Source organism: Impatiens glandulifera, chromosome 2 (genome assembly GCF_907164915.1).
Source record: "Impatiens glandulifera chromosome 2, dImpGla2.1, whole genome shotgun sequence".
NCBI lineage: Eukaryota > Viridiplantae > Streptophyta > Magnoliopsida > Ericales > Balsaminaceae > Impatiens > Impatiens glandulifera.
The window spans coordinates 61,452,703-61,465,292 of NC_061863.1; the positions used below are offsets into that span (position 1 = coordinate 61,452,703).

General features: G+C 40.6%; 1 protein-coding gene across 1 annotated transcript; it reads right to left on the reverse strand.

Annotated features, from left to right (window-relative positions):
- Positions 1-2,630: 2,630 nt before the first annotated feature.
- Positions 2,631-4,231, reverse strand: LOC124925140. Its single transcript, XM_047465109.1, has 3 exons — positions 4,145-4,231; positions 3,560-4,075; positions 2,631-3,302 (listed from the first exon to the last, which is right to left on the reverse strand). The coding sequence occupies exons 1-3, from the start codon at positions 4,229-4,231 to the stop codon at positions 2,631-2,633; spliced, it is 1,275 nt and encodes a 424-aa protein (XP_047321065.1).
- Between the last annotated feature and the right edge of the window lie 8,359 nt (positions 4,232-12,590).

A 12,590-nucleotide genomic window follows, 5' to 3' on the forward strand; every position in this document is an offset into this window, starting at 1 on the left:
AGAAAGTATACTACCACCACAACTTACTCAGAAATTTGTTCCACCTGTTGTACCCTTGGAATTCTTTGTTGAAAGTCAAAATGAAGCCGGAGAAACCTCTTTGCCTCACATCCCACTTACTCAGGACTTGCATGTTAATAGTGGTGAGAAAGCATCAATACCTATACAACCAAGTGCAAGAAGATCATCATTGGGTACACCAACTAGTGCAAAAAAGGCATCAAATGGTACACCAACAAGTGCAAGAAGATCATCAATGGGTACACCATCTAGTGCAAGACGATCTTCAATGGGTACACCATCGACAGACCCGACAGACACATCACCGCCAGACCCCACATTTGCGATGGCATTAACTAGTGAAACCGTATTGGAAGTCGGTTCGTTGTTTGAAAATAAAAAAGAACTTCAACTTGCTCTATATAAATATGCGATGGCCAATCATTTTGAATTCAAAGTGGAGAAGTCAAGGAAAAATCTTTGGGAACTCAAATGTTTGGATGAGACATGCAAGTGGAGCTTGCGGGCTGTGAAAGGTAAGTTTTCTGAGATGTTTGAGATCCGGACATTTGAGCATCAACACTCATGCTCCACTTTGTCGAGGCCCAAGAAAAAAATGCAAACACCAGCATGGGTTATTGGGCAGTGCGTGAAGAGCAAGTACATGGACCATCATCATAACCACTTGCCTAAGAAAATAATTGAAGACATGCAGACAACTTATGGGATATTTTTGACTTATAATAAGGCATGGAGGGCAAGGGAAAATGCTTTAATAGCGGTGCGAGGAACGGTAGAGGATTCTTATGGAATACTGCCATCATACCTTTACATGTTGGAGAAGTGTAATCCTGGTACCATAACCGACATACAGACAGACGAGCTCGGTCACTTCAAGTATATGTTCATGTCCCTAGGCCTCTCAATTAGGGGTTTCAAATCCTTTTGCCGTCCTGTATTATGTGTTGATGCTAGTTTTCTTAAGCACAAGGTGGGTGGTCAATTATTGGTGGCTATTGCATTGGATGCGAATGAGCAACTATATCCTGTCGCATTCGGCGTTGTTGATTCAGAGAATAATAACTCCTGGACTTATTTCATGCAAAAACTGAGAGACGCAATTGGATTAGTTGATGATCTCGTCTTCGTATCCGACAGACACCCAAGCATCGCTAATGCCTTGTGCGCTGTTTTCCCAGAAGCAGACCACGGCGCGTGCACATATCACATAAAGATGAATATTGTGGCCAAATTTAAAAGTGATAAGTGTCATGCGGAGTTTGATTCGGCTTCAAGGGCATACACTGTCCAAGAATTTAATCGGTGGTTTGAGAAAATCAAGGTTAAAGATCACAGGATTGCTGCCTATTTGGAAGAAATTGGGTTCCCAAGATGGAGTAGAGCATTTTTTCCCGGTAAGCGATACAATCAACTGACAAGCAATTATGCTGAGAGTTTCAATAGTCAGAGCAGGGAAGCCAGAAAGTATCCCATTTCAGAAATGGCTGAGTATTTAAGATTCACAATACAACAATGGTTTAACGATAGAAGAGAAAGAGCGTCTAATCACGAAGAAGTTTTATCTCCAAATTATGAGAAGGTGTTACGTGAGGGATTCGAGAAGGCCAGATTCTATACAGTCCAATCGCTTAACCGATTCGAGTTTTATGTGCATGACAATCAGTCCCATTTCAAAGTCAATTTGAAAGACATGAACTGCACTTGTAGAGTATTCGAAGTTTCGGGTCTTCCTTGTACGCATGCAATGGCTGCTGCCCGTAGTCGGAATTTGGTTTCTTATGACTTCTGTTCAAGGTATTAATATCTAGCTCACGTGTTCATTCTGTTTAACCAATTAATAATTCGTTATATTTTCCCTACACACAGGTATTACACAACTGAGTGTTGGATAAATTCATATGCCGAGACATGTTATCCTCCCGGTGATGAAGAAAATTGGGATGTTCCCGAAAATATCAAGCAACGTTCATGTCTTAAACCAAATGTGAAGGTTAAGAAAGGCAGGCCACAAACAAAGCGTAGGTCATCCCAGGGTGAGGTCCGTAAGATCCCGAGACGATGCAGCTCATGTGATGGGCTTGGACATAATAGGGCAACATGCAAAGCAGTGATGCCTGCACCATCTACTGCACGAGCTTCATCATCTAAGCAGCATGACTCATCATCTAAGCAGCATGACTCATCATCTCAACAATATGAACCTTTAGCTTGATAGATACTATGTTGTAATATATGTTTTTAATTGAACTATGGTACTGGTATGTTGTTAATTAATTGAGGTTTAATGCTTGTTTAAAATATTGTCAATTGGCATTATATAATCCAATCTCAATTGAGAAATGAATTAAGGTTGCTAAAGAAACAGATGGAAAATATAATCAATCTGATGGGGGAGGGCACTTAGCGAATCGGGAGACACGTAGCGAATCGGGAGACACGTAGCGAAACGGGAGGGACTTTGCGAAACGGGAGGGACTTTGCGAAACGAAGAGTACTTTGCGAAACGAAGATTACACAAAATAATTTACAATACATAATCCAACTTCCAACATATTCATCAAGGTTTACAATACATCAAAATAAGTTATCCAATTTACAAATAATAATGTTTAAGGTTCCATAATCTGATGGAATAACCGGACCGCCATCTTCTGCCTAAAAAATCCCATATTTTCTGAGGTCACATTATGCACGGGTTGATTAGCGGTCAAGTGTTCCATGTACATTAGCGTGAAGACCCCACAGTCCCCGCTCTCTGTTGCCCGCGGGACTTCTCCAACCTTAGGAGCAGCGGTTTTCACTTTGGGGTGTGGAAACCGTTTGTATGTCATTGGTTGGAGGGGGCCTTCGAAGTTGAAATTAGGATACCTTACCCTCTCACCGGGAGTGATTGTTTTGGCGAATATACATGGAATCATGTCGCAGAAGGGTTTCAAATAAGGATCCAGATTCTTATAAAGATAGGCGTCACAGTCGTACACGTCAATGCGGTACTTTTGAAGACGTGCTACACATAAAATCCAGTGTTTCTGGTTAATGTTCACTGGCATGTAGACGTCGTCAATTGTAGACCACTCTGGCATATATCTATGTGGTGCGCCCATATAATAGTCTTTGAATTCGTCGACTGGAAATTTGGCAGGATCCTTAATAAAATCCCTGTGCAGTCGCCTGATTCTATCCGACAATACGCAATCCCCAATTGCCGCAAGTGTATTTTTATATGTTTTGGGATAGCAGGAAATCCTTTTCCGCAGAAGATGGCAGAATGCATCGATTTCCTGCACAATGGGAGCATACAACATACATTGAGTACATATCAAACAACATTGACTAAGTAAGTACTTTGCGAAACGAAGAGCACTTTGCGAAACGAAGAGCACTTTGCGAAACGAAGATTACTTTGCGAAACGAAGAGTACTTTGCGAAACGAAGAGTACTTTGCGAAACGAAGAGTACTTTGCGAAACGAAGAGTACTTTGCGAAACGAAGAGTACTTTGCGAAACGAAGATTAATGAATTGATTTGAACGACTTACCTCGTCTTCAATCCATGTAAGCCTTGTTACAACTCTAACCAACACTTCCTTCTTTGCTTGAACCGTATGTAAATCCGTTGTCGAATTATCGGTTTTTGGATCATCCAACCACGCCTTTACTTTATGAAGTAGCTCATCATCAAATTTTTGAAGGTGATTCACTTTCATAGGATCCTTTGTCTTGGGCATTTTTGACAAGGAAGGGTTGGTGTACGAGTCATCTTTTTTCGGCTTCCTCACTCTCCTCCCATAATTTCCTTTAGGAGGAGTATTGTATAACTGGAAATCGTCATTGTCATCATTGTCATCATTTGCCTTCACATCCCCCACAGTCTTCTCATCCTTCACCTTCACTTTCAAATCCTTCAGTTTCAGATCAACCTCCACATCATCCACCCTAGCCACACCGTCCTCCAATTTAGCCTCAACCTCTATCTTTACGTCCTCCACCTTCGCATCCTCCACCTTCTCATCATCATCTACCTTCTCATCGTTGTCTTTTCTTTCATCCTCCACCTTCTCTTCATCATCGACCTTCTCATCGTTCTCCACCTTATCCTCATCCATCTTTTCATCATCATCCACCTTCTCATCGGTCTCCACCTTCTGTGCGTCCTCCACCTTCTCAACGTCCTCTTGTTTTTCATCCTCCACCTTCTCATTGTCCTCCATTACATCGTCTTTCCCATCAGTCCCATCATTCACCTTCTCATCATCCCCCACAGTCTCCTACAAAATAGACAAAATTCACACTTAGCGAATCGACAACAAATAATTTGCGAAACGGAAACTACTTTGCGAAACGAAAAATACTAACTTAGCGAAACGGAAACTACTTTGCGAAACGAAAAATACTAACTTTGCGAAACGAAAAATACTAACTTAGCGAAACGGAAACTACTTTGCGAAACGAAAAATACTAACTTAGCGAAACGGAAACTACTTTGCGAAACGAAAAATACTAACTTAGCGAAACGGAAACTACTTTGCGAAACGAAAAATACTAACTTAGCGAAACGAAAAATACTAACTTAGCGAAACGGAAACTACTTTGCGAAACGAAAAATACTAACTTAGCGAAACGAAAAATACTAACTTAGCGAAACGGAAACTACTTTGCGAAACGAAAAGTTCGCAGAATACCTCTTTCTTCTCCTCCTCCTGTTCAACCTTGCTCTTCTCAACTTCGACATCCTTCTTAGAATCCTTAACCTGCAAAATATGTACTGGTTAGATCAGATATGTACTTAGCGAAATAAAATGTAAAGTGCAAAATTCAATATCTCCATACCTCAGTAGTCTTTTCCTCTTCAACCTTCACAGCCTTCTTAGAATCCTTCTTCTTACTCTTCTTCTTCTTTATATTATCCTCCATATCATCTAATCTGGTTAATAATATGGACATCCTTTTGTTGGATTTTTCTAACAACTGTGTGGACATATTAAAAACCATCTTCTTGAACGACTCAACGTGAGTTTGTTGAGTTTGTTGGATTGTGATTTTTAGCTCTTTGATGAGCTCTGTTTTCATCTTTTTCATCTCCTCTTTCAACTCTATTTTCAGCTCCTCCTTCATCTCATTAAAATCACATCCAACAGTAGGTGTTGGAGCCCGAGGAGAAGGTGTGTCAGCCCGAGGACTTGAGGTCGCGGATGGGGGAGTAAGAATGTGGGCCGGAATCGATTCATAAGCAAGCTTCTTCTTCAAGTTGGCTGCTTCTTTAAGAGTAGCATCAGCCTTTCTCTTCCTCGTGGCAGGTTTGGGAATCGGAGTAACTTCTTCATGTTCACTTTCTTCTTCTTCTTCATCAACATCATCTTTTATTACCTTCCCATCAGTAAATCCCTCAAAAAAATCATCAGCTGTCTCGTCGATTTGCTCAAATACATCACCACTGTATAACCTCTTCTCCATGGAGGACTCTTCCATCTCAGTCACATCCGTGGTCTCTAGAGCAGTCTTAACCTCCATCGATGTGTTTTTCCTGTTGGAATGATAGAGTAACAACCTTGGGCGTAGAGGGTCATTAATCTCATTCCTTCTGGCGAATTTAGGGATAAAGTTTTCGAAGATCTCATACGTCCACACTTGAAGTGCCAATGCGAACCCATAGATGTTATATGCAAAAGGAGCATAAGGATCTTCAGCCAACTTTTTCTTCTCAAAAAATGAGGTACAGAGGTGTTTCATGTTCTTGTTTAAACCCTTGAGGGTGGCTCTAAAGGTGACCTTCCCCCATGGATATTGGAAGAAAGTGTCCTTGTCTTCCACCAGGTTGAGTATTTTTGGAAATATAACTCTTTTTGGGTCAAATGTGAATATGTACTGGCAAATCAGGCATACCAGCCCCATCTTGAATGCATCTTCCTTGTCTTTGCATTTGAAAAAAGCCTTCTCGAACTCGCACATTTTCACACTCATGCTCCCTTTAAAGTATTTAACCGAGAGAGGTGGACAACGGCGCAATTTTTCTTGGTCCAACTCAGGATAAACGCCGAAACATAGGCCGGTAACCAACGCATACTCCTTCATACCAAATACAAGCTTTTGCCCATTCACCATGAAAGTTATCTCCTTGGAGTTTGAGCTTAACCGCCTCAACAACATTTGATGAACAATACTTCCTGAGAACTGCAAGAGGGGGGCTGTGAATAATGATCTGAACTGGGTATTGTACACACTCTCCAGAAGATCCATTTCCTCGAACTTATTCACAATCTTCTTCAGGGTGAGGGCACTTTTCCACGAAATCCGACCGGGAAACTCAGTAACAGTTGTTTCTGCCATCTACAAAAGGAAACAACATCATAAAAAATGTTCGAACAAACACATACAAACGTAAGAACTTAGCGAATCGGGAGGCACCTCCCGATTCGCTAAGTGCCTCCCGATTCGCTAAGTACTTAGCGAATCGGGAGGCACTTAGCGAATCGAGAGGTACCGAGCGAAACCGCCGTTAACTGAACATAAGACAGCATTACCGAATCGGAAACAATACGAAACTAATCAGAAACAACAATAAACTTAACATGCAAAAACCCTAAACAAAAAATCTGAAACAAACACTTAAACTTAACATGCAAAGACCAAAATCCATAAGCAAAAAACCAGAAAATGATCGGCCACAACTAGGTATAGCGAATCGCTAGGTACTTACCGAATCGGAAGGTACTTACCGAATCGGAAGGTACCTAGCGAAACCCTAATGAAACCCTAATGACAACAAACAAAAATATACTGAACAGAAACCCTACTGGCGAAAAATATATACTGAACAGAAACACTTAACATTACACTAACATGCAAAAACCACCAATGAACAAAAAAGCAGAAAATGATAATGAACTAACCTTAACCACGAACGAGAAGAAAGCAGAAATGATCGAGCTTGACAAGATTCAGTGAAGAGAAAATGGGTTAGAGAGAGAGAGTCGGGCGGTTGAAATGAAATGTTCTTAATATTTTGAATATATAAGGTCTAGCGCGTGTGAGTACGCGCGTCTCTTCAACTTCCGTAGCGAGTCGGGAGGCACTTAGCGAATCGGGAGGGACTTAGCGAATCGGGACGGACTTAGCGAATCGGGACGGACTTAGCGAATCGGGACGGACTTAGCGAATCGGGAGACACGTAGCGAATCGGGAGGGACGTAGCGAATCGTGAGGGACTTAGCGAATCGGGAGGTCAACGAGCTCCAGCTAAGAGAAGATGGTTTGAATACGTTTTCGCTAATATATTTTAATAACGAAATCGAATTCAAACCATTCTCCTAGCTGGAGCTCGTAGTACTTAGCGAATCGTCAAGTACAAAATTTTTTATTGGTTTCATAGGTAATCTATCTCGTTTGACAAGGTATCAACAACAAAGTCATGGTTTTGAAAAGAACATGTGTTAGCAAAACAAACCCTATAATTTTACATGGAAACATTTAGATTCTTCAGAAAAAGTCTTTGAAGAAGCGATCATTGAACTCCAGATAAGAGAAAATTGTTTGAAATTTATTTCTTATCTGGAGGTCAATGATAGATTCTTCAAAGGCATTTTCTGAAGAATCTAAATGTTTCCAATGTAAAATTAGAAGGTTTGTTTTGTTAACACATGTTCTCTTCATAACCATGAAGTGATGTAAATACCTAGTCAAATGAAGTTCATGATTAACTATAAATAACAAAAAATCTTGATACTTAGCGAATCGCGAGGTATACTGCGAAACGGTAAGTCCGTAGCGAAACGGTAAGTCCGTAGCGAAACGGTAAGTCCGTAGCGAAACGGTAAGTCCGTAGCGAAACGGTAAGTCCGTAGCGAAACGGTAAGCAGATCTGAAACGGAAACACATACGCTCTTATCAGACATAGATTTTCAGCAATTATGAACAAATAACAAATAATAACCTAACGAAATGCTCAAACATGAACCAATATGAACCATATCAGCAATAAGAATCAACAAAACGGAGAAAATGATGGACATAAAGGAAATATGAAAAGGTTTATGAAATGAAGAAAGCCTAAACAAGAACATAACTGTTAGAATGGGGAAGATCTACCTCGACGCCGTTCAAATAGTTAGAATCGGAGAAATCACATAAACCCTAGTATAAGAAACCTGCATGCAAAATAGATCTAGGGTTAGAAATCGGCAATAGATAAACATAAATGAATTAGTTAGGTTAGAAGAGCTCGGATCGGGTTTGATTTGTATGGAAACGGAGACGTCGTCGCCGCCGGCCGCCGTCGTCGCCGGCCCCCGTGAGTGAAGGAGAGAATTGGAGAAGAGAGAGAAAAAAATTTAGGGAAATGAAATTATTTGGGTATTTATACAAACGTCTAATCCACTTCGCGAAACGCTAAGTCACTTAGCGTTTCGCGACAAGGGCAAAATCGTATAAAAAAAAATAGAACACCACGAGCGCAAAAAAAATTATAAAATTCCACCAGGTCAAATAACCCGGTTTGCAAGGTCATTTCGTCAAATTTCCCGTATGCTCTGCTCGGCCTGCGATCGTATAAGAAGGTAAAAAAGGAGACTCACTTCACTAGACTAATAGGGTCCCACTGGGGAAATTTGACGAAATGACCTTGCAAACCGGGTTATTTGACCTGGTGGAATTTTATAATTTTTTTTGCGCTCGTGGTGTTCTATTTTTTTTTATACGATTTTGCCCTTGTCGCGAAACGCTAAGTGACTTAGCGTTTCGCGAAGTGGATTAGACGTTTGTATAAATACCCAAATAATTTCATTTCCCTAAATTTTTTTCTCTCTCTTCTCCAATTCTCTCCTTCACTCACGGGGGCCGGCGACGACGGCGGCCGGCGGCGACGACGTCTCCGTTTCCATACAAATCAAACCCGATCCGAGCTCTTCTAACCTAACTAATTCATTTATGTTTATCTATTGCCGATTTCTAACCCTAGATCTATTTTGCATGCAGGTTTCTTATACTAGGGTTTATGTGATTTCTCCGATTCTAACTATTTGAACGGCGTCGAGGTAGATCTTCCCCATTCTAACAGTTATGTTCTTGTTTAGGCTTTCTTCATTTCATAAACCTTTTCATATTTCCTTTATGTCCATCATTTTCTCCGTTTTGTTGATTCTTATTGCTGATATGGTTCATATTGGTTCATGTTTGAGCATTTCGTTAGGTTATTATTTGTTATTTGTTCATAATTGCTGAAAATCTATGTCTGATAAGAGCGTATGTGTTTCCGTTTCAGATCTGCTTACCGTTTCGCTACGGACTTACCGTTTCGCTACGGACTTACCGTTTCGCTACGGACTTACCGTTTCGCTACGGACTTACCGTTTCGCTACGGACTTACCGTTTCGCAGTATACCTCGCGATTCGCTAAGTATCAAGATTTTTTGTTATTTATAGTTAATCATGAACTTCATTTGACTAGGTATTTACATCACTTCATGGTTATGAAGAGAACATGTGTTAACAAAACAAACCTTCTAATTTTACATTGGAAACATTTAGATTCTTCAGAAAATGCCTTTGAAGAAGCGATCATTGAACTCCAGATAAGAGAAAATTGTTTGAAATTTATTTCTTATCTGGAGGTCAATGATAGATTCTTCAAAGGCATTTTCTGAAGAATCTAAATGTTTCCATGTAAAATTATAGGGTTTGTTTTGCTAACACATGTTCTTTTCAAAACCATGACTTTGTTGTTGATACCTTGTCAAACGAGATAGATTACCTATGAAACCAATAAAAAATTTTGTACTTGACGATTCGCTAAGTACTACGAGCTCCAGCTAGGAGAATGGTTTGAATTCGATTTCGTTATTAAAATATATTAGCGAAAACGTATTCAAACCATCTTCTCTTAGCTGGAGCTCGTTGACCTCCCGATTCGCTAAGTCCCTCACGATTCGCTACGTCCCTCCCGATTCGCTACGTGTCTCCCGATTCGCTAAGTCCGTCCCGATTCGCTAAGTCCGTCCCGATTCGCTAAGTCCGTCCCGATTCGCTAAGTCCCTCCCGATTCGCTAAGTGCCTCCCGACTCGCTACGGAAGTTGAAGAGACGCGCGTACTCACACGCGCTAGACCTTATATATTCAAAATATTAAGAACATTTCATTTCAACCGCCCGACTCTCTCTCTCTAACCCATTTTCTCTTCACTGAATCTTGTCAAGCTCGATCATTTCTGCTTTCTTCTCGTTCGTGGTTAAGGTTAGTTCATTATCATTTTCTGCTTTTTTGTTCATTGGTGGTTTTTGCATGTTAGTGTAATGTTAAGTGTTTCTGTTCAGTATATATTTTTCGCCAGTAGGGTTTCTGTTCAGTATATTTTTGTTTGTTGTCATTAGGGTTTCATTAGGGTTTCGCTAGGTACCTTCCGATTCGGTAAGTACCTTCCGATTCGGTAAGTACCTAGCGATTCGCTATACCTAGTTGTGGCCGATCATTTTCTGGTTTTTTGCTTATGGATTTTGGTCTTTGCATGTTAAGTTTAAGTGTTTGTTTCAGATTTTTTGTTTAGGGTTTTTGCATGTTAAGTTTATTGTTGTTTCTGATTAGTTTCGTATTGTTTCCGATTCGGTAATGCTGTCTTATGTTCAGTTAACGGCGGTTTCGCTCGGTACCTCTCGATTCGCTAAGTGCCTCCCGATTCGCTAAGTACTTAGCGAATCGGGAGGCACTTAGCGAATCGGGAGGTGCCTCCCGATTCGCTAAGTTCTTACGTTTGTATGTGTTTGTTCGAACATTTTTTATGATGTTGTTTCCTTTTGTAGATGGCAGAAACAACTGTTACTGAGTTTCCCGGTCGGATTTCGTGGAAAAGTGCCCTCACCCTGAAGAAGATTGTGAATAAGTTCGAGGAAATGGATCTTCTGGAGAGTGTGTACAATACCCAGTTCAGATCATTATTCACAGCCCCCCTCTTGCAGTTCTCAGGAAGTATTGTTCATCAAATGTTGTTGAGGCGGTTAAGCTCAAACTCCAAGGAGATAACTTTCATGGTGAATGGGCAAAAGCTTGTATTTGGTATGAAGGAGTATGCGTTGGTTACCGGCCTATGTTTCGGCGTTTATCCTGAGTTGGACCAAGAAAAATTGCGCCGTTGTCCACCTCTCTCGGTTAAATACTTTAAAGGGAGCATGAGTGTGAAAATGTGCGAGTTCGAGAAGGCTTTTTTCAAATGCAAAGACAAGGAAGATGCATTCAAGATGGGGCTGGTATGCCTGATTTGCCAGTACATATTCACATTTGACCCAAAAAGAGTTATATTTCCAAAAATACTCAACCTGGTGGAAGACAAGGACACTTTCTTCCAATATCCATGGGGGAAGGTCACCTTTAGAGCCACCCTCAAGGGTTTAAACAAGAACATGAAACACCTCTGTACCTCATTTTTTGAGAAGAAAAAGTTGGCTGAAGATCCTTATGCTCCTTTTGCATATAACATCTATGGGTTCGCATTGGCACTTCAAGTGTGGACGTATGAGATCTTCGAAAACTTTATCCCTAAATTCGCCAGAAGGAATGAGATTAATGACCCTCTACGCCCAAGGTTGTTACTCTATCATTCCAACAGGAAAAACACATCGATGGAGGTTAAGACTGCTCTAGAGACCACGGATGTGACTGAGATGGAAGAGTCCTCCATGGAGAAGAGGTTATACAGTGGTGATGTATTTGAGCAAATCGACGAGACAGCTGATGATTTTTTTGAGGGATTTACTGATGGGAAGGTAATAAAAGATGATGTTGATGAAGAAGAAGAAGAAAGTGAACATGAAGAAGTTACTCCGATTCCCAAACCTGCCACGAGGAAGAGAAAGGCTGATGCTACTCTTAAAGAAGCAGCCAACTTGAAGAAGAAGCTTGCTTATGAATCGATTCCGGCCCACATTCTTACTCCCCCATCCGCGACCTCAAGTCCTCGGGCTGACACACCTTCTCCTCGGGCTCCAACACCTACTGTTGGATGTGATTTTAATGAGATGAAGGAGGAGCTGAAAATAGAGTTGAAAGAGGAGATGAAAAAGATGAAAACAGAGCTCATCAAAGAGCTAAAAATCACAATCCAACAAACTCAACAAACTCACGTTGAGTCGTTCAAGAAGATGGTTTTTAATATGTCCACACAGTTGTTAGAAAAATCCAACAAAAGGATGTCCATATTATTAACCAGATTAGATGATATGGAGGATAATATAAAGAAGAAGAAGAGTAAGAAGAAGGATTCTAAGAAGGCTGTGAAGGTTGAAGAGGAAAAGACTACTGAGGTATGGAGATATTGAATTTTGCACTTTACATTTTATTTCGCTAAGTACATATCTGATCTAACCAGTACATATTTTGCAGGTTAAGGATTCTAAGAAGGATGTCGAAGTTGAGAAGAGCAAGGTTGAACAGGAGGAGGAGAAGAAAGAGGTATTCTGCGAACTTTTCGTTTCGCAAAGTAGTTTCCGTTTCGCTAAGTTAGTATTTTTCGTTTCGCTAAGTTAGTATTTTTCGTTTCGCAAAGTAGTTTCCGTTTCGCTAAGTTAGTATTTTTCGTTTCGCTAAGTT

Excerpts from the sequence above, each read along its gene's own strand:
- LOC124925140 (XM_047465109.1), bottom strand. The coding sequence starts at position 4,231 with ATGGAGGACAATGAGAAGGTGGAGGATGAAAAACAAGAGGACGTTGAG. Across the intron at positions 4,076-4,144 it reads AGGTGGAGACCGATGAGAAG|GTGGAGGATGAAAGAAAAGA; the intron begins GTGGATGATGAT and ends GATGAAGAGAAG. Across the intron at positions 3,303-3,559 it reads TTACATGGATTGAAGACGAG|GAAATCGATGCATTCTGCCA; the intron begins GTAAGTCGTTCA and ends CCCATTGTGCAG.